The following is a 22,309-nucleotide window of genomic DNA, read 5'->3' as shown; positions in this document are numbered from 1 at the left end:
AGTTTCATTGTTCCCTTGCGCCTCATCCTTACACGTCTGATACGGTACGAGCTGCACAACGTACAGAACAATCCGTTAACAGCTTTTTGAACTATTTCTAAACTTCTGTATAGCTTCTGTTTTACATTATTACAGCTTTCACAATAAACATGCCTCTTGTTGTACTCGTCTATCGATCTTAGTTTTCGAGATATTTAATTTTAAAATCAGTAGCTCCTTCGCTGGACACCGTATACATAAGTCCATCTTCAAAAACTCAGCTCAGGTTGCTATGCTGTTTTATCACGTGAACTTGTTGCTCGGTTTAAGCGCCGCCGGTGTGGATATAGGCAGTGTCGAGCACGAACTCTGTTTATTTCCGGCTGGCAGGCTGCAGGGGACCCCAAGTCGGCCACAATGTTTTTGACTGACCGAGATACGAGGTGCGGCTAGAAAAAAACCGGACTGATGCTGGAAAAAACATTTATTTACAATTATTTACAATTTCATGTTATCTCCTTCAATGTACTCTCCTCCTCGGTCTCTACACCGCTCCATACGAATTTTCCACTGTTCATAGCAATGCTGCAGATCATTTTCGGTAAGTCCATACATTACTTCCGTCGCTTTTTCTTTTACTGCTTCAACAGTCTCAAATCTAGTTCCTTTCAAAGCTGACTTGACTTTAGGGAAAAGAAAAAAGTCACAGGGGGCCAAATCAGGTGAGTAGGGTGGATTATCTAAGATGGGAATGTTGTGTTTTGCCAAAAACGTCTTCACTGACAACGCTCTGTGAGCTGGGGCATTGTCTTGGGGAAGGATCCATGACTTTTTTCTCCACAAATCGTTCCGTTTTCTCCGTACTCGCTCACGTAGGGTAGCCAGGACGCTAATGTAGTAATGCTGATTCACTGTTTGTCCCTCTGGTACCCAATCAATGTGCACAATCCCTTTTATGTCAAAAAAAACAATCATCATTGCCTTGAATTTCGATTCTGACATTCGTGCTTTTTTTTGTCGTGGAGAACCAGGAGTTTTCCAATGCATCGATTTTGTAAGAAGGTGGGATCACTTTCAATGTTTTCCAGAATGTCAGAACAAATCATTCTTCGGCGTTCCTTCTGTTCAATTGTGAGACATTTTGGAACCATTTTTGAACACATTTTGTTCATGTTGAAACTTTCGTGAAGAATTTGCCTAACACTTTCCTTGTCAACTCCTGTTAACTCAGACACTGCTCCGATTGTTAAACGGCGATCTTGTCGAACAAGTTTACCGATTTTTTCAATGTTTGCATCAGTTTTTGCTGACAATGGTCTGCCAATGCGAGTGTCATCACTGGTGTCTTCGCGGCCATCTTTAAATCGTTTAAACCACTCAAACACTTGTGTTCGCGATAAACAATCATCGCCGTACACTTGTTGTAACATTACAAACGTTTCACTTGCAGATTTTCCTAGTTTGAAACAAAATTTGATGTTAACACGCTGTTCTTTCTGTACACTCAACATTTTTCGATGCACAGACAAAACGTCAACTACTTAAAACAGACGCCACGGGCAGACTGAGTGCAGGAGGCAGATGAAACTCGAGCAGTAGGCGGAGCGAGAGTCACGTGACAGGTCACGCAACTTTCAGCCTTATTGCATTCGTTTTATTGTTTCACCAGTACTAGTCCGGTTTTTTTCTAGCCACACCTCGTACTAAAAGCGTCTTGCTCCAGACAACGCTGCCACGGGGCGTTGGTCGAGTCTTGCATTCCACTGGCAGGTCGCTTGTAATGTAGTTTTGTGTAAGTCCTAGAGGACTGTTTCAACTTTCCCCCTACGTTGATGGTCTGTTTCTTCTGTATTAGTAAGTTATATCGTGATAACAAAATCACAATATGCTCCGGCCGTCTATCTGAGATGCACACAAAAGGAACAACTATAAAAGTTCGTGATACGTTAAAGGAATATCATAAAATGAACTGGTGCGAAATGTCTGTGGAACGATTGCTCCACATTGTGAATAGAGAGCTGAACATGTGAAAGCTGTGAAACTGTGTACCTAATGGACCATGTGTGTGCTGGCTTTTAGCGATAAATAGATACATGAGAACATTTCAACACAGATTTTGGCACATTCCACAAATTTTCAAAACCATGGATGGAATTTGAATCTATAATCAGATTCCAGAACCCCAAGCAACAATCGATTAGTACATAAAAAAATCTGGGTAGGACGTACCAAAAAGGGCGAAAACCATTTTATATGGTGAGATGGTTATGGCAATTTTTTACGAATACCAGTGAATAACCCTGACCATTTCTTGGAGCAAGATAAAATCGTGTCTGGCCCGTCTCATGGCTTAATATTGGATCTTGACTGAAAAACGATGTGTAGTGTCACACAACAGAAAAATCACTCTAGAGCACACAACAGTAAATACAATTGCGAAAATGTGTCCGTTGATAATCGAGCCGATTCCTGATCCATTTTATTAGTCCTTAGTTTTCTTCAAATTTTCTAATTATAGAAATTTTTAGTCATGCAAGGAAGTGATGGCTTTTATAAAATTATTATTTTTCGGAGAGAGGCACAACCTATTTTTCCAAACGGATGAAGAATTGGAAACATGGTGCTGAGCTGAACAAGGCATGTAGCTTTCAAAACAGACTTCTGAGAAAAAAAGAGTTTTTTAAATAAAATAGGCACATCGTTAAATGGCAATTGACTGTCATGTGGATGATGACGTCGCGATAATACTCCGTCTTCCCAAAAAGCTCCGAGATTGGTTATTCGCGTATTTGCGACATCAGCACAGTATCTGTGGTGGCAGCTTGAATTAACAAAAAAATGGATCTGAGCACTATGGGACTTAACTGCTGAGGTCATCAGTCCCCTAGAACTGAGAACTACTTAAACCTAAGGACATCACACATATCCATGCCCGAGGCAGGATTCGAACCTGCGACCGTAGCGGACGCGCGGTTCCAGACTGAAGCGCCTAGAACCGCTCGGTCACAGCGGCCGGCTCTAAGCCAAGCATTCAAGTCATTCTCCAGAATATTTTGAAGAACAGAAAGTTGTGTACAAAGTTTGTCCCTCAAATCTTGACTCCGGAAGTAAAACAACAAAGCTGGGACGCCTGCCGCGACTTGATTGGAATATAAAACGTAGGCCGCGCCGGGTAGCCGCGCTTTCTGGACGCCTTGTCGCGGTACGTGCGGCTGTCCCCGTCGGAGGTTCGAGTCCTCCCTCAGGCATGGGTGTGTGTATTGTCCATAGCGTAAGTTAGATCAAATAGTGTGTAGGCATAGGGACCGATCGCCTCAGCAGTTTGGTCCCATAAGACCTTACCACAAATTTCCAATTTCCAATAAAACGTGGACAGTTCTTTCCTGGAGAAAATCATCACAGGTGACAAGACGAGTTGGTCAACATTCAAAAGAACGACTTTTATGTGGCTGTATGAGCGTTCTGCGCATTGTACTCAGTGGAAGAGACTATGTAGAACACCTGAAGCAGTTAAACCGCGCCGGCCAGAGTGGCCGAGCGGTTCTAGGTACCTCAGTCTGGAACTGCGCGACCGCTACGGTCGCAGGTTCGAATCCTGCCTCGGGCATGGATGTGTGTGATGTCCTTGGGTTAGTTAGGTTTAAGTAGTTCTAAGTTCTAGGGGACTGATGACCTCAGCTGTTAAGTCCCAGCCGGCCGCGGTGGCCGTGCGGTTCTGGCGCTGCAGTCCGGAACCGCGGGACTGCTACGGTCGCAGGTTCGAATCCTGCCTCGGGCATGGGTGTGTGTGATGTCCTTAGGTTAGTTAGGTTTAAGTAGTTCTAAGTTCTAGGGAACTTATGACCTAAGATGTTGAGTCCCATAGTGCTCAGAGCCATTTGAACCATTTTTTTTGTTAAGTCCCAAAGTGCTGAGAGCCATTTGAATTAAGCCGCCATCTTAACTTTTATCTATTTTCTATTAATCTAGTCTCGAAAACTTTTGAACTGACGGCGGTATAATCGCGTTATTGGCTGTGGTGTCTTTGGTGTTCAGCATACTGCCACAGATGGCATTTTTGTATTCGGTCTTCTTCTTCCGAGCCCTCTTCTTACTCACGTTGGCCGGTTCTCAAGCTGTACTGAGCTGCAAATCGCAAATGCGTGTATTTTCTTACATTCTAATTTTAATTATCTGCCGGACGGTGTGACCGAGCGGTTCTAGGCGCTTCAGTCTGGAACCGCGCGACCGCTACGATCGCAGGTTAGAATCCTGCCTCGGGCATGGATGTGTGTGCTGTCCTTAGGTTAGTTAGGTTTAAGTAGTTCTAAGTTCTAGGGGACTGATGACCTCAGATGTTAAGCCCCATAGTGCTCAGAGCCATTTGAACCTTTTTTTTTTAATTATCTCTATATTATCGCATTTCAGAAATCGCGATCGTATGTCATCCAATACAACTCTGCGCCCATTTAGCCCATTGCTTCTGCAGCAAAGGATCACTTGTTGATTTTGCATGGGCGCACTTACCTCTCCTTTCTGGAGTGCGCATCGCCTGTCCTAAGTAAGGTTTACGTGCATTGTACTAAATATTTTGAAATTTATTCGCTGACTGCGAATTTCTTGACATCAGCTGCATTAGATATAGATCTACTACCCACTAGTGACATGAAAATTTCTGTCGGACCAGGACTCGAACCCGGATTTCCAACTTATCGCGAGCAGTCGGCTTAACCACTTCAGCTATCCATGCACGCTCCCCGAACCGAACAAACTTACATATTTCACACTGTCTGCATCCTTATATGGTATGATGATGATGATGATGATGTTTGGCTTGTGGGGCGCTCAACTGCGCTGTCATCAGCGCCCGTACAAAGTGCCAATCCTTACCCAGCTCAACTTAGCCACTTTCACGAATGATGGCGATGATGAAATAATGATCATAACACAGACACCCAGTCCCCGGGCAGAGAAAATCCCCAACCGGCCGGGAACCGAACCTGGCACCCCGTGATCCACAGGCAGCAACGCTAGCCCCCAGACCACGCGCTGCGTACTTTATATATCCTAGTACACCAAATTCTTCACCTAATGCTTGTAACATTACTTGGATTCCCGCAACAGGGGGAATGAGACAAAAAGGAATCGAGACTAATGTTGTTATCCTCGCGTGCCTGCCTAGGCTAGTAAAATTTGCACGCATGTCTGGGAAACAGACACTGTTGACGATCCACAGCTGTTCGAGATATCTCGAAATTTATTTGTCGACTGCATATTCGCTAACAGCAGTAGCATTAGGTATAGATATACATTCAAGTATACATACAGAGGCCACAGTTTTAGAATTAGAACACCATTGGGGAACTCTGAATACTTCGAAATAAGACAAGGAATTAAGCAAGGAAGTATTCTATCTCCTGCGCTTTTTAATATTGTGATGGAGGGAATGAATAGGGCAGTTAAAGATATAGTAAAAGAAAAAGACAAAAAGATGATTTTTGCACATGATATGGTAATATGGGGTGATAAAGAGGTAGATGTACAGTTACAGCTTGATGCGTGGAAGGAAATCATGAAAAGGTATGGATTAAAAATAAATAAAGATAAGAGTGAAGTAATGGTATTTGGAAGGGAGAAAGGAATCAACGGAAGTATTACCTTGAATGGAGAACCCCTCAAAGTGGTAGAAAGTTTCACTTATTTAGGGAGTGAAATATCTAGGGATGGAAGAATAACTAACGAAATTAATAGGAGGTTACAGAAGGGAGGCAATTTCTACCAAACAATAAAACATCTGATTTGGAATAATGAAGTTTGGTTCAAATGGCTCTGAGCACTATGGGACTCAACTGCTGTGGTCATAAGTCCCCTAGAACTTAGAACTACTTAAACCTAACTAACCTAAGGACATCACACACATCCATGCCCGAGGCAGGATTCGAACCTGCGACCGTAGCGGTCGTGCGGTTCCAGACTGTAGCGCCTTTAACCTCTCAGCCACTCCGGCCGGCAATAATGAAGTTTCAGAAAGAGCAAAACTCATTATGTATAGGAATTATTACATCCCTATTGTCACCTATGGTGGAGAAACATGGACAATGACAGAAAGGGACTGGAGCAGACTGCAAGCAGGCGAAATGAAATTTCTCAGAGCAGTTAAGGGAAAAACAAGAATGGACAGAGTAAGGAATGTAGAGATTAGAAAGGACCTCAAACAAAAAAGTATGAGAGAAGAAATTGAAAGAAAGAGATTAAGATGGTATGGGCATGTTAAGAGAATGCATGGGCAGAGACTCCCGAAAATTATGGAAGAACTAAAGATGGATGGGAAAAGACCTAGAGGGCGCCCAAGAACACGGTGGAAAATGGGAGTGAGAATATCTGTTGAAAGGAGAGGTGTGACCTGGCAGCAAGTGGAGGAAGAAAAGTGGAGGGAGGACCGAGCCAAATGGAGAGGACTCGCCAGCACCCAGACCCGGCAGTAGCTGGAGCAGGATTCGGATATAGATAGATAGATACATTCAAGTGGCAAAAGTCATGGGGTAGCGATATGCACATGTACAGACGGCGGTAGCATTGTGTACACAAGGTATAAAAGAGCAGTGCATTTGTACTCAGGAGATTCATGCGAAAAGGATTCCGACGTGATCACGCCACATGACAGAAATTAACGGACTTTGAACGCGGAATGGTAGTTGTAGCTAAATGCATAGGAAAATCCTTTTCGGAAATCGTTAGGGAATTCAGTATTACGAGATCCACAGCGTCAAGACAGTGCCGAGGATACCAAATTTCAGGCACTACCTCTCACTACAGACGACGAAATAGCAGACGGCCTTCACTTAACGACTGAGAGCAGCGGCGTTTGTGTAGAGTTGTCAGTGCTAACAGGCAAACAACACTGCGTGAAATAACCGCAGATATCAATTGGGACGTGCGACGAACGTATTCGTTAGGACAGAGGGGAGAAATTTGGCGTTGGCGACTGACACGAGTGACTTTGCTAATTGCTCGACGTCGCCTGCAGCGCTTTTCCTGAGCTCGTGATCGTATCGGTTGGACACTAGACGACTGGAAAACCACGGCTTGGTCGGATGAGTCCCGATTTCAGTTGGTAAGAGCTGATGGTTGGGTTTGATTGTGGCACACACCCCACGAAAACATGGACCCAGGTTTTCAAGGCACTATGCAAGCTGGTGGTGGCTACATAACGATGTGGGTTGTGTTCACACGGAATGGGCTGTGTCATATGGTCCATCTGAACCGATAGTTTATTGGAAATGGTTATGTTCGGCTACTTGGAGACCATTTGCAACCATTCATGGACTTCATGTTCCCAAACAACTATGGAATTTTTGTGGATGACATTGTGCCATGTCACCGGCCCACAATTGTTCGCCGTTGGTTTGAAGAACATTCTGGACAATTAGAGCGAATGATTTAGCAACCCAGATCGCCTGACATAAATCCCATGAAAACATTTATGGGACATAATCGACAGGTCAGTTTGTTCCCAAAATCCAGCACCGGCAACACTTTCGCAATTCTGAATGGCTATAGAGGCAGCATGGTTGAATATTTATGTAGAGGACTTCCAAGGACTTGCTGAGTCCATGCTACGTCGAGCTGCTGCACCACGCCGCGCAAGAGGAGGTCCGACACGATATTAGGCGGTGTCCTATGACTTTTGTCACCTCTGTGGTGTCAACGTTAGACACCACGTTAGAGGTTGCGATAATCGATAGCGGTCCAGCACTTGTAACCTCTCTGGACTCGCTGGCGCTTGCAGCGCTGCCGTATGGCACGGAGAGACTTGCAGATCGCACCGGCCGAGTCAGCTGAGGTCGTGAGCGATGTCAGAATAGGATAGCTTTCAGCTCACTAGGTTCTCAGCTTCTAGTTCGCGCATGTAGTACGCACGTAATACCAGAGTTGTGTTATCTTGCTTGTTGTATAATCCTGTTAATGTTTGTTAATGAGTCATTGCCGGCCGTTGTGGCCGAGCGGTTCTAGGCGCTTCAGTCCGGAACCGCGCTGCTGCTACGGTCGCAGGTTCGAATCCTGCCTCGGGCATGGATGTGTGTGATGTCCTTAGGTTAGTTAGGTTTAAGTAGTTGTAAGTCAAGGGGACAGATGTTAAGTCCCATAGTGCTCAGAGCCATTTGAACCAATGAGTCGTTTCTATTCAAGAGAGGTAGTTATTAGTTATGTTACTGGAGTGCAGCAGCAGGACAAAGTTAAGTAAAAGTTATGTACTAAAATATTCCAGTACTAATTATTATAGACTGCTCCAGATTCCTACAACCGCCCCGCTCGTGCTAGCCTCTATCATCCCACTGCAAATCCCAGGGGTACTGATCGAAAAGCATCCTGCATTTGTGTGAGGTCATGACATGCTGCCATCGACCTTCACATCAACGTCCGTGTTCATACATAGACACGTACACCCATTTTTATGGTATGTTTGGATTCTGCAGTGGTTCGCTATGAATGATAAATGGACACGGCTACGTTTACAGGTTAACGGAGGAATTATGCACACAGTGATTACTAGATTTCGGTATTCGATGATGATTCTGGAGTGCTGCCAGTCGGTGTTTACTACAAGGCATGATACTTCATTCGGGCAACTGACAGACATCTTTAGATGAAACGTCGATTAATGATATCTGCTATCCACGTTGCACAATTTACTAACGTGCTGTATACATTTTGCGGGTGTGTCAGGATTGCAACCCCAAGACCGACCACTCTCCCAGAGCACGTGCGCACTGCCAGTAGGCAGCGCCCTCGAAACCGGATGAGAAAGTCAGGTGTCTGGTGGGCTGCCGTTCTCTGGATACTCTGTCGTCTTCGCTGAAAGCAAATCGTGGATACAATATGAATCTACGCGTTACCCAATTGATATCCTCTCTCACGGTTAATGGGGCTTCCGTCATGAACTCTTTAACAATGGAAGTTGTTGTTTTGGCTTGTTCCGTTGTATTCTCGGTGGATATGCAATGTGCAGCAATGTCAGACTTCTTGGGCTGCAAAAGACGAGTACAGCGTTGATGTTCCAAGCAACAGTCTTCTACGGTGCGTGTGGTCTGACCTACACAGGGTGAAACAGTCTGAAAAACTTGTAGGAGTGTTGCTGAGAAATAACTGTCGAGAAAAAGATTCGATACGTTGCGTCGTTTCCTAGTTAATTAGCACTGAAGACATTCAATCAGGCCGTTGCACGTGCAGTTGTTCTCATAGTGTAGATGACAGCGCACGAGACTGCTCAGCCTTTGGCTCGGGTTCGAAGCTTACTACCGTCTCATGTTCAGTTTTTGTATTGTTCTCTTGTTCGGTTTTAGAAATCCAAAGGGGCAACAAGTTTTGCGACACCGTCCCTGGTGGACAGCTTGAATATGCGCTGGCAATGGCCTGATTGGCTAACTTCAATGCTAATTAATGGCGCAATATATCGAGAATTTTTTTCTTAGCAATTATTTCTCGTCACAGGTTACCCTGCAACAACCGACAAGCTTTTCTGAGTGTTTCTGACCACCCTGTATAGGTCATATCACGTTGGCAAGCATTTTATCTACTCCAGCCTTGCACAGAGGGAAATCATCCTTCACCCATCCAATAAGACTGTAGAATCCTAGATGATAGACCGAAAACCACTTCTACCGGAAATTTTCAGAAGATCCTGTTATCTTGAACGACAGCTTGCCAACAAACGGAAGAAAATCTTTGCCAGCATAATATCCTCCTGCTCCAACTGCTGATTTTCTGTTTTAACTGATAACACTCTGTTGACGTGCTGGGCGGAGTATCCATTTGCGCTGGAAACTGCTCTTACATGCGAACTCCTTTGTCAGTCTCTCAGAACTGGAATGTCTGTGTGTGCGCTATCAGTGTCTTAAGCACACTCATTGTTTTTGATGAATGATGACAATTCGAAGACTGTGAACATAAATCCGTGTGAGTACGTTTACGATGAACTCAGTAGCCCAGAGAGCCGTCATTCTTTCGTCAATTCAAAACATCCAAGAACGACAGGCAACCATCCTTTTATGTTTTCGTGATAAGTTGGAAGTTCTTATTTATGAAGGAATCTGAGATGGCGCGTAAACTCCATTACTTTGTCTTCTCAGAGAGGCTCACTATGAAAGCATCATAAAAATACCTCCAAAAATATTGGTTTAAAGGCTTCTTTTCTAGGACACTTTCCTCAAAATCCCTCCTAAAATGGTTGGCCACCAAGGGAGAGAGGTGGCTTTCCATGGCGCCCCATCAGTCTGTTCCAAAAAAATCCCTGTTACACATAAAATACGTAGAGGCAAGAGCACTCCAGAATAAGGCTGCGATGTCTCCCTGAGAGCAACCAGCGACCGGAATCAGACAGTCTGCAAGTGGGATCCTTATAGAAAGGGAGACCAAGTCAAGGCTAACTAACGTTCTGTGTTATTCAGATTAAGTACTCCAAATGGTCTCAATAAAGGTGTACGACCTGCTTGCATAGCGTAACGCACAGTGCGCTAGCATGCGAGACAGGGAGGTGAGCCATACCTGCACTGAATGTGCGCGGCAGGTTAATGACCGTGCATGATTCACTGGCCAGCCTGAGTGTGACTTTTAAGTGCTTTCCTACGTTTGGTTAGAGAAATGATGCCATACAAACAGTTAATAGACGATAACACATGAGTAGTGAGACAATGAATATTTAGGAACATGTTGTTAGTGCAGGTTGCCTACATCAGGGGCAAGCATACATTCAGGGACAAACCTATTGTTCTATTTCATGCCAGCCCTTAACCTTTTGGTTCACAGGTCCTTAACCTACACAACTTTATATCAAATTGATATCAAATTAATTAATTAATTAATCACTCAACCCTTCCTGATAACATCATGGTTCCCTCCCTGTTTCTGCGCCACTTTTTCAATTTCGAATGCTTTTGAATTGGGTTTCTGGGCCACTTTTCTTTGTCACCCACCCTCTGGGAAATCCCAGAAACCCTGTACCACTTCTGATGCCAAATTAATTGACTAACTAATTAAACTGATCAATTAATTAACCCCTCCCCCTCTAGGCAATCCTCCAAATCTCCCCTCCCACCCTCCACCCCTCTCCCCTCCCCCATCTAGCGGAAAAGGACTCAATCTGTGCTGGAGAGGAAAGATCTCATGATACGAAACTGAAGTTAATGTCAGTTACTTAGCAGAGGATATACTGTTTATTTAATTTTCAGGGGCTGAGTCTCTCTATTTGGCGGAAAAAGCTCACATGCAGCAACTAAATGTCCTAATTATGTAATTACACTGCTATAGATTGGGTGTGTTGTTGGGAAATTTTCGTGCATGTGCTCACTTTGACATGCAGGGATCGACTGAGCTAGTGCACAATGAATGGTTCAAATGGCTCTGAGCACAATGGACTATGGGACTTAACGTCTAAGGTCATCAGTCCCCTAGAACGTAGAACTACTTAAACCTAACTAACCTAAGGACATCACACACATCCATGCCCGAGGCAGGATTCGAACCTGCGACTGTAGCGGTCGCGCGGTTCCAGACTGTAACGCCTAGAATCACCCGGCCATCAGGGCCGGCTGTACAATGAAACCACCGGAGAATGTCCCACCCCCCACCCTCACCCCCTCCTCTCCACCCTTCCCAGAAGAAATTGGCAGGAAAAAGACTCACTCTGTTTTGAAGAGGTAGGATCTCACGACACGAAATTCAAATGACTGAAAATGATATATTGATGTATAGTGTTTATTTAATCAGTTTTTGGGAGACGGGACTCCCCCACTTGGGTAGAGGTCACGTCTGTACTCCCTCACCTCCACTTCCCATGACGTAATAACTTTAAGTACTGAGGAATGGAATGAAGTGCGACGTAGTAGCCACCATTTGGTGTCTCCCACGAATGTGTGTATCGTCAGGGCCACGCCACAAAGGTCAAAAATCGCCTAATGTCGTAATTACAGAGCACAATGCTAAATACCACGGTCCACGGACCAAATATCGGCCTTCTTTGAACTTGTGGCCCCCAAACAAACGATCAAATGGTGTCATTCTCTTGGTCGGGAAATTCCAGAATCGCTTCCTGTCTCTGTCTCTCTCAAGAAGCCACTTCCATTTTGTCTGCGTGAACAAAGATCACCAAACATACAGATGGAGATTTTCCTCTCTCCTCAGAACACTAGTCGTCATATTGGCTAATGCAGGTTGCAAAGGGAAGGCTGGCACAATTTCGGTAGCAAAAATATAGGGAAATAGTCCATTTGAACTACCCTATCAAATTAATTGTTTAACAGTTTAGAGGAGTCAGTCGCTCAAAACACTCACCACCACCTTACGATGATACTTCTTCGTGACAGAACATATTGCCAACGTCTGAATATCACACAAAAACTTCTGCAAATTTAGTAATGAACTCTCCACCACAAATATGATGATGATGATGTTTGGTATGTGGGGCGCTCAACTGCACGGTTATCAGCGCCCGTACAAAGTCTCAACCTTTGCTCAGCCCAGTCTCGCCACTTTCATGTATGATGATGAAATGTTCAAATGGCTCTGAGCACTATGGGACTTAACAGCTATGGTCATCAGTTCCCTAGAACTTAGAACTACTTAAACCTAACTAACCTAAGGACAGCACACAACACCCAGCCATCACGAGGCAGAGAAAATCCCTGACCCCGCCGGGAATCGAACCCGGGAACCCGGGCGTGGGAAGCGAGAACGCTACCGCACGACCACGAGATGCGGACTCCACCAAAAATAGATCGTAGCACTAAATATAAATGAGGTTATGTATACACCAATATTTGAGAACACAAGCACTCTCCTGGACCGCAACGTTTCCACTAAACATTTCAAATGAAAAAAATCAAGCCGGTCAAGTAAACTCATGATCGTGAAGAACGTACCATCCGCCTACTGCCAGGAGCCACAAAAACATGGTTCAAATGGCTCTGAGCACTATGGGACTTGACATCTGAGGTCATCCGTCCCCTAGAACTTAGAACCACTTAAACCTAACTAACCTAAGGACATCACACACAACCATGCCCGAGGCAGGATTCGAACCTGCGACCGTAGCAGTCTCGCGGTTCCGGACTGAAGCGCCTAGAACCGCTCGGCCACACATGCCGGCACTGAAGTATCGATACTTGTGAAAATCCTGTAAAAGCATGGAATGGGTTATATTTATCTCATAAAGGGAAAACAACTGTTCTAATCAACTTAATATCTGTTACATCCTGCGTCACAGGCCTAGAATATTAAACACATTTTCAGCTCATGACAGGGTGCTAAAATCTACCTCTGACACAGGATGACTCCTCACTTTCAAACTCCCTTAAAGTAACAAAATGCTTGGCCACATACGAAGTCTCTTAAAGTAACAGCACAAAGCAGTTGTAAATATTAGGTTTATACTACATATTAAAAATTCGGTAATACATCTGATTTTATTACGATGGTCGTCTCTCCCTGTGTAGGTGGGAGACAGGAATTTCGCCACAACGAAAAAACGCCTGATTACCGCACCTATTCCCAAATCATATCCATGGTATGCTAGCTATTGCTTCCACCCACCAGACAGCACATCATTGATATAAAATTGATAGGCTAATTAATTAAATTGATCATGAGAGTCACTTTGCCTGGTGAGTGTTTCTTTTCAGCAGTCGGATTAGACTCACCAGCTAGCTGAAATGGGAATCCCAGGAGCGAAGACGATGTTTTTTTCAGGGAACACCATTGAGAACCGACATTTGAAGCTGACTGCAGAAGGTTTCTACCATCCATAAAAGCGGTCTTAGTTTTATAGGCACACACAAGAGTCGCTGATGATATCCACGTTAAAAACTATACATGTTTTATACATTGAGGCATGGTATTTCTCGTGAATGAAGTGGTCTTCCACACAAATACCGTGACATTGAAGGTAGATGGTGATAGCTGGGATTTGTATTAACAGGTGGAAAGTGCAGGTGAACGTCTGCAGCTGTGTAAGCTCGTAATAAAATCACCCTTCTCACCGAATATAAAAAGTGATTCGGCTAATGAAGATGGTATGAAACCGATATTTGCAACTACCTCTTGCCGCTGCTAGATATTTTCCACGCTAACAAACAGTATTTGTAACACATTCTATCTCGACAGCATGTAGACATTGTAAAAGAGGTTCCGCTCTATATCGATAGGCGAGGGAGAATGATGGTTGATTGCGAATGATTACATACAGTAGACGGTGTGCTATGTGAGGAATCACTTAAAAATTCTTTTCATATCTATAGTGTTACGCTTTATGGTAGAAATTACATCCACTGATTTGGAATCATGTTCAAATGGCTCTGAGCGCTATGTGACTTAACTTCTGAGGTCATCAGTCCCCTAGAACTTAGAACTACTTAAACCTAACTAACCTAAGGACATCACACACATCCATGCCCGAGGCATGACTCGAACCTGCGACCGTAGCGGTCGCGCGGTTCCAGACTGTAGCACCTAGAACCGCTCGGCCACTCCAGCCGGCTGTAATCAAGTCTCTCCATTCAACCACATACTTGGGTTGGATCCTATGTAGATGGCTTTTAATTATTACAGCCACTGGTGAATCATATTTGTGGCACTCTCATATCTCGAAATGAGTCACCTTTTTCGAACCTATCTGCCAAGGACCCCATACAGTAAAACTCCAGCTTGGTTTTAGACAGTCTTTCCATATTTTGTAACTGTTCCTCAGTCTCTGCCCCACCCTCCTTGCAGCTTTGTCCATGTGATCGTTCCAATTTATGTCAGAACTGAGCGGAAGTGAGGGAGCACTCTATCTACCATCTTCTGCATCCCTTGGAGAAGCAGGGTGAGCTGAGTTAATGCAACAGGACCATTTTTCGACCATTCGGTGGAAATGGTAACATGTTGTCATAGCTCCACCAACCATGTGCAATGTGTATGGCCAGCCCCAAACGAAACTTTTCCCTGCAACACCAGGTAGTACAGAAGACATAGAAGCAGTTATGGGAACTGGAAGAAGGATGAGGCTTTCGCTACTGCATTGTGGTGCATCTCGAAACTATGTACAGGCACTGCAGTCTGAAGGAGATCTGTGTCCTTCAGGGTACATTCTTGTCTGTCACCTAAATATCCTCTCTATTCTTGTTATTTTGTACTATCCAACAGAGAAAAACTACAAACTTTAAAAACTTTTCTAACTTCACCCAGTAGAGAACTCTCTTCCAATATATCAAAAACAAATACCATCTGACATTGAGCATATGTGGTGATCCTATTAAATTTACAGGTATTGGTCCAATGGAGGAGGTGGGCAGTGATCGGAGTCGTTTGCAGAGTCCAGTGTAAAGTTTTGTCACATGTACTGTCGGAGGACCATATCCCACAAACTATCAATCGCAATAGAGGGAGAAAAACATTAAGCAAAAAAACTATGTCATTATCAGCTTGATTCATCGTTTTTCTGCTGTAACACATCCAAGTAGTGTATGACTACAGCTTTGTACACTACCATACATTTTTTATTTCCACCATGACTTCGGGGTCTGTGTCAGGTGCTAAACCAACATTAACACGTTTCGATCCATTGGCTTTCACACAAGGCTGGATACCACACGGTGTAAACTATGCTGTTCACACAACACACAGGGTAGCCGAAATAAAAGGCAAAGGTGGTGTTCCTTATTGGCAAAAATGTGGAAGACTTTGCAACATATGGAAACTAGAAGACTTTGAGACATTGTGAAGCATTCCAAAACAGCTGCCAGACGTGATGATCTCTACATTTAAACTCATCTTTCTCAGTGACAGGGTAGCAGATGTCTACATGTTACATTTTGAAGAGACCAACAGTATTGATTCTTTATATTGCAGCCATGTATGTGATGACTGTTCCGGTGCTGGCCATTCCTATAAGGTGTTGCCCCCCCCCCCCCCCCCATCTCCCAACAAGACTCTCTCCATCTCAAATAGGTGATGTCAGTCAGTCATTATGTCGTAGTCAACAGCATATCAGTGGACGGATGGGATGGAAAAGGAACTGTCGATATGAGTCCATGTACTGTAATTACCATCACAGTTGATAGTGCAATCAGTTTTTGCAATTTTACCAGTTTTTCCATAATTTCAATACCGACCAGTGACATGGCAGCAAACTTCCTATTTTGTATATCACTGCTAAAACATACCTCCACCACTTTGCCTGTACCATATAGTAGATTGTCAATGTAGATAGATGGCTGTGAAGTGCATCCATTAATGGTTAATTCTCAAACATATACACCAAAGTATACCAGACAGCGTCCTATACCGATGCAGTTAGGTTATCTACATATTTCTAACACCTCTAGCATAGTGCAGAGTTTACAATTATGATTGCCCATCTTTCCCTATGTGGATAGGAGTAACAGACTATTCTCAAATTCACGGAATAAAGTTGGGGATTGAAAGATCTCCCCACATTGTCTTTAATCAACCCTCCCTCCAATAATGTCTCCGATTTAATCTGCAGCTGACCAGAAGTAGCAGAGTACTATATCCTATACATTCCACATCTTGTGAAGGAACAGAGCTAGCTAAGTCCTTTACTGCTATTTAGCGGAGACTGTGCCACACGAATCTTACTGACACCCATCCAAGTGCACAATATCTCTCCAGGTGAACGCATTTCGAGGAGGTTAGCACCCATTATCGGTGTATAATAGGTATGAGAGTGGTGATGATATAACAGATTGTTAAGAAGAAACATGTGTTTTGTGCAGGATGGAGCTCCAGATGGACAGAGTTTGAAGCCTTTTACGTAACTCAACTGCGCTATCAATTCAAAAGTATTGTTTTGGTGCCTGAGGTCAGTAAAAAGAAGGTATTGGCAAGAGACAAACGCTCATAGAACACAAACATACACACTCCCAACGCTACACAGCTCTGCACTTAAACATGCTATAATGTTAAAGCCACGTGGTTGCCGAAATGTTAGGCATGTGGAGTACAACGGTCTCAATACTCTAATGCAGCAGATACACACTGAAGCGCCAAAGAAACTGGTATAGGCACGCTTATTCAAATACGGAGATATGTAAACAGGCAGAATACGGCGCTGCGGTCGGCAACGCCTACATAAGACAACAAGAGTCTGGCACAGTCATTAGAGCAGTTACTACTGCTACAATGGCAGTTTATCAAGTTTTAAGTAGCTTGAACGTGGTATTATAGTCGGCGCATGAGCAATGGGACACAGCATCTCCGCTGTACCGATGATGTGGGGATTTTCCCATACGACCATTTACCGAGCGTACCGTGAATATCAGGAATCCAGAAAACATCAAATTCCTGACATCGCTGCGGCCAGAAAAAGATACTGCAAGAATGGGACCAACGACGACTGAAGAAAATCGTTCAACGTGACAGAAGTGCAACCCTTCCGCAAAATTGCTGCAGATTTCAATGCTGGGCCATCAACAAGTGTCATTGTGTGAACCATTGAACGAAAATCATCGATATGGGCTTTCGGAGCCGAAGGCCCACTCGTGTACACTTGATGACTGCATTAAACAAAGCTTTATGCCTCATCTGTGACCATCAACGCCAACAGTGGTCTATTGATGTCTGGAAACGCGTTGCCTGGTCAGACGATTCTTGTTTCAAATTCTATCGAGCGGATGGACGTGTCTGGGTATGGAGACAATCTCATGAATCCATGGACCCTGCATGTCAGCAGGGGACTGTTAAAGCTGGTGGAGGCTCTGTAATGGTGTGGGGCGTGTGCAGTTCGAGTGATGTGGGACCCCTGATATACCTAGAAACGACTCTGACAGGTGACATGTACGTAAGCATCTTGTCTGATCACCTGCATCCATTCACGTCCATTGTGCATTCAGACGGACTTGGGCAATTCCAGCAGGACAATGCGACACCCTTCATGTCCAGAACTGCTACAGAGTAGCTACAGGAACACTCTTCTGAGTTTAAGCACTTCCGCTGGCCACCAAACACCCCAGACATGAACATCATTGAGCATATCTGGGATGCCTTGCAACGTGCTATTCAGAAGAGATCTCCACCCCCTCGTACTCTTACGGATTTATGGACAGCCCTGCAGGATTCATGGTGTCAGTTCCCTCCAGCACTACTTCAGATATTTGCCGAGTCCATGGTTCGTCGTGTTGCGGCACTTCTGCGTGCTCGCGGGGGCCCTACATGATATTAGGCAGGTGTACCAATTTCTTTGGCTCTTCAGTGTATATCAAGCATCTGACATGCATTCAGCCTGCAAGTTTTCTATAGCACTCATTATGGGATAAACGTTAAGATGATAAAACTACTTCTCTCTGTGCTAAAGAGAAACATAAATTAGTTGTGATACATGCACAATACAGTTTTTTGGAGGTGTATGTTGCCCACTGTTCACATATGATTATGGTTCAGAAATTATACTATGCCCACATCAGTGCTATAAAATAATCGTCAGCAATGGAAAGTGCCTCTTAGAGGAAAGCAGACAAATGCGTAGCAGCAGTGTTGACATGTGAATTTACACGCCATGCTGCACTAACTCTGTAAACAGGACAACTGTCAAGCAAATGTATACATTACTCGCAAACACCTGTCACTAACTTAGAATCATTTACGAAACTGAAGACTCGATTTATGTACAAGATGTGGAAGAGAAATGGAGTACTTCGGATAGATCTTCGTTCGCCTAGAGGAGGGTGCTGAAATACGTTTCCAATCAATGGACATAATTGATCACACATGCGTTGGAAGTCGTTTGCTGACAGTGATATGGAGACGTTTGCTGTTGACACACACAGAACGTACAATTGTATACGAGTCAATCACAAGTTATACTACACAGCTGATGCACCCCCAAGAGAACAACAAAAAAGAATTGGTTAAGCGCATGATAAATGACATGCAGCAAGATCTCCTTCTCTCTAGAATGCATCATCAGTCTACCATTACCTTGTAACAACCCCTCTTAACCAGTCAGTCCATCTACTTTCTATCATCCTTTAACGCAGATCCATGTCAATTTAGAGGCAGATGGTCCTCTTTTCCAGGAAAGCATCAAAGACAGCAGTCAACTTGCGTGTATCATTCTGACCTCAATAGATGTACAGTAGAATGTTGTTATAAAACCATGCTGCAAATGTTCTGTAAAGTATTTGATAGCTGGCACCACATGGTTGTGATCGGTGGAGAGTACAAAGAAGCACATCGTAAATACTGTCTGTTAGGGCTTAAAACACCTAAACAGTCTTGCACAGGGTCAAACAAGTGATCCATTCTATAGCTTATATTGCAGTCCCCTCTCCACCCCCACCCTCTGGACTGGTAATACAATGCTCTTTAGCTAAGGACACTTTATAAAAATCTATAAGATGGTTGCCAATAACTTTGGGATCACAATTGGACTCTAAATTTGATGGTCATCCATGTTAAACATTCTGTTCCAGTCGTCTTATCGCTGTCGACGAAAAATGACTGTTTCCCTGGTTCCTGGAGCGTCCATGTCAAGTTTTTCTCGTATTCCTCTTGCAGTCACATATTCATTCCCATGTACAAGAATTTTCCTGCAGCAAGAAGAAGACATGCAAGTACTCCCTTATTCTCCCTTAATTTCCCCGCATTTTGGCGTGTTTTCCCTCAGTTTATACGAATTTTCCGTCAATTTTGGTAATTTTATCTATTTTTTGTCACTTCTGCCCATGCAATCATGACATCACTTCTCGCCTCGTATTCTACAGTTGTAGTGCATTTGCCTTTTTTTTGTATATCTGTGTCCGTAAGTGTGTTTTTTAAAATACATTTTAAAAGTTGTGAAACAAATCCCTACAGTAGATGGCTACTACCTTTATGGCAATTAAGTCGATGACATGTACTAGACAGAGTCAATGACTCCCACATTAACTATGGATAATGTGATTTTACGTCCTACATTTTTTGAAGAAGACAGGTTTGAAGCTGTCGAAACCATGATTGAGGTGTAATATACCTGTATTTTGCTACTGGTTGGTTGATATTTCAAATCAATTGAAGCACAACGAACAATCACAGTAGCTGATTTGAAAAAAAAAAAAAAAACTAGCTAATATTTATGAAATCCGATTTCACAGCAACCACTAGGGTAATTAAATACGATGTCATTGTGTTAATAATAGAATAATATTTGCCAAATCCCGAAGAAACTATCCTCGTACTCGACGCAATTGAAGCTAGGCAAAAGAAGAAGATTTCAGTAAGGGTGCAAGATATTTAGCTAAATCATATGCTGATCTGGCATGTTCTTCATGATATCCACTACGTAACTCTTACAGTCTGCTGCAATAGATGCTAGATCTCGCCCTTTTTCACTGCCTGAGCATCCAGTCGACATCGACAACGGTCCGCTAGGAGAGATCCGTTTGAGGCCGACTTAAGACTTACCTTGTGGTGGTGGAGACAGGGCGGGAGGAGGCCCATGGGGGTGGGAAGTGGCTTCTGCGTTGTGCGAGGAGTCTGGCTGGATATCGTCAGCGGCATCGACGACCGCGTCACCGGAAGCAGAGCGGCGTGGTCGTGGCCGTGGTCGGGGGCGTGGAGGCGGCGGACGTGGGGGCAGCGCTGGCGGTGGCTGCGGGGGCGGCGGCGGCGGCGGGGGCGGCTGCGGCTCCGGCGCAGACATGACATCCTGCGCATGCAAGCCAGAGCTTAGCAATTGCACGCAAGGAGATTCCCTGATAATGCTTTTCATCTACAGTTGGGAATTTTTAAATGCAGACTTCAAGATATAGCCATTGCAAAGAAGTGGATTTCATGTTGACGCCAAAGCGGAGAAAGTGGTGCGAGCGTTACAGATGGTGCAAGAAAAGGCGATCCCAGCACATGTTAGGAATTCAAAAGGGTTTAAAATTCCGTGGACTCCAGCCATACAGTATTTGAGATGCAGATCAAGGCATGCGAGAAGATACTACCAGGGATCCTAAGGGGAAACAGAACAAAAAAGAAGGATGAATTTCTGTCGAACAATCAAGCAACATTATAAAGAACTACTACACCAAACAAGAGTAGAAGAATGGGAGGCGTACCTTGACGACCAAATGGTATGAAATGCTTGGAATTTTCCATAAAATTTGCAAGAAACAAGTTTCGCTCACCCTCTATTATGTTACCAACCTTGAGATGATCTGATGGCTCGATGAAGACAGACTGGGAGACATCAGTTCAATAGCCTCCCCCTCCTCCACCTACTGAGAACTCTGTTGCCAGACGATACGACGATGGAAGACGCAGAGTACCATCAGCAGCTTCGCTCTTAATTACTAGAGAAGCATATATATATATATATAACAGTGTTGTGATTCCATTTGGCCAGGAAGAAGTGAGGATGGCTATAATTAAGATAAAGAAAAATGAAGCACCAGGGACTGATAGAATGACCACAGGAGTGTTGCATCATATAGTGGACCAAATTGTACCATATATAACAATGTTATTAAACGCATGTTTTTTGCAAAAAATGGTTCAAATGGCTCTGAGCACTATGGGACTTAACAGCTATGGTCATCAGTCCCCTAGAACTTAGAAATACTTAAACCTAACTAACCTAAGGACATCACACAACACCCAGTCATCACGAGGCAGAGAAAATCCCTGACCCCGCCGGGAATCGGACCCGGGAACCCGGGCGTGGGAAGCGAGAACGCTACCGCACGACCACGAGCTGCGGACATGTCTTTTGCAGTGACGGGTGGCCAGAATATGGAAAATCTCGAATATCATTATATCAAAAAAAAAAAAGGGCAAGACAAAGACACACGACAGCCGAAACTTCACAGGCCGATTTGTTTGGTAAATGCTCTAGCCAAAGTACAGGAAAAGCATCTGTGTCGCCGCCTAAGAGACCACAGACAGATCGTAGGCATGACCCCTGCAGTTTAATTCCGGAGGTATGCAGTAAATATCATCCGAAATTGTGCTAAACGCATTCTCTGAAAATTATTTCGAGCAGTTAGTTCATGAGCCCACGCGAATAGCAAATGGTTGTGAAAACACACTTGACCTCTTAGCAACAAATAATCCTGAGTTAATTACGAGCATCAAAACAGTTCAGGGATTAGTGATCACAGGGTTGTCGTAGCGAGATTGAATATTGTAACCCCCAAATACTCCAAAAATAAGTGAAAAATATACCTATTCGAAAAAGCAGATAAAAATTCACTTGGCGCCTTCCTGAGAGACAATCTCCTCTCATTCCAAATTAATAATATAAGTGTAGATCAGATGCGGTTTAAAATCAAAGAAATAGTATCGGCAGCAATTGAGAGAGTTATACCAAATAAATTAACAAACGACGGAGCTGATC

The 22,309-nt window shown here is 44.0% G+C and overlaps 1 protein-coding gene across 1 annotated transcript in view; it reads right to left on the bottom strand.

Moving 5' to 3' along the window:
- Positions 1-22,309, bottom strand: part of LOC126469997 (uncharacterized) — a 406,280-nt gene that overhangs the window by 291,557 nt on the left and 92,414 nt on the right. Inside the window, exon 2 of the mRNA XM_050097453.1 lies at positions 20,392-20,635. Coding sequence (XP_049953410.1) covers positions 20,392-20,635 — 244 coding nt within the window. The remainder of the gene's footprint in view (positions 1-20,391; positions 20,636-22,309) is intronic.

The sequence above is a fragment of the Schistocerca serialis genome, chromosome 3 (genome assembly GCF_023864345.2).
Source record: "Schistocerca serialis cubense isolate TAMUIC-IGC-003099 chromosome 3, iqSchSeri2.2, whole genome shotgun sequence".
In the NCBI taxonomy this organism is placed as follows: domain Eukaryota; kingdom Metazoa; phylum Arthropoda; class Insecta; order Orthoptera; family Acrididae; genus Schistocerca; species Schistocerca serialis.
The sequence above is the reverse complement of the archived record's forward strand: the minus strand, read 5'-3'. Positions and strand labels throughout refer to the sequence as shown.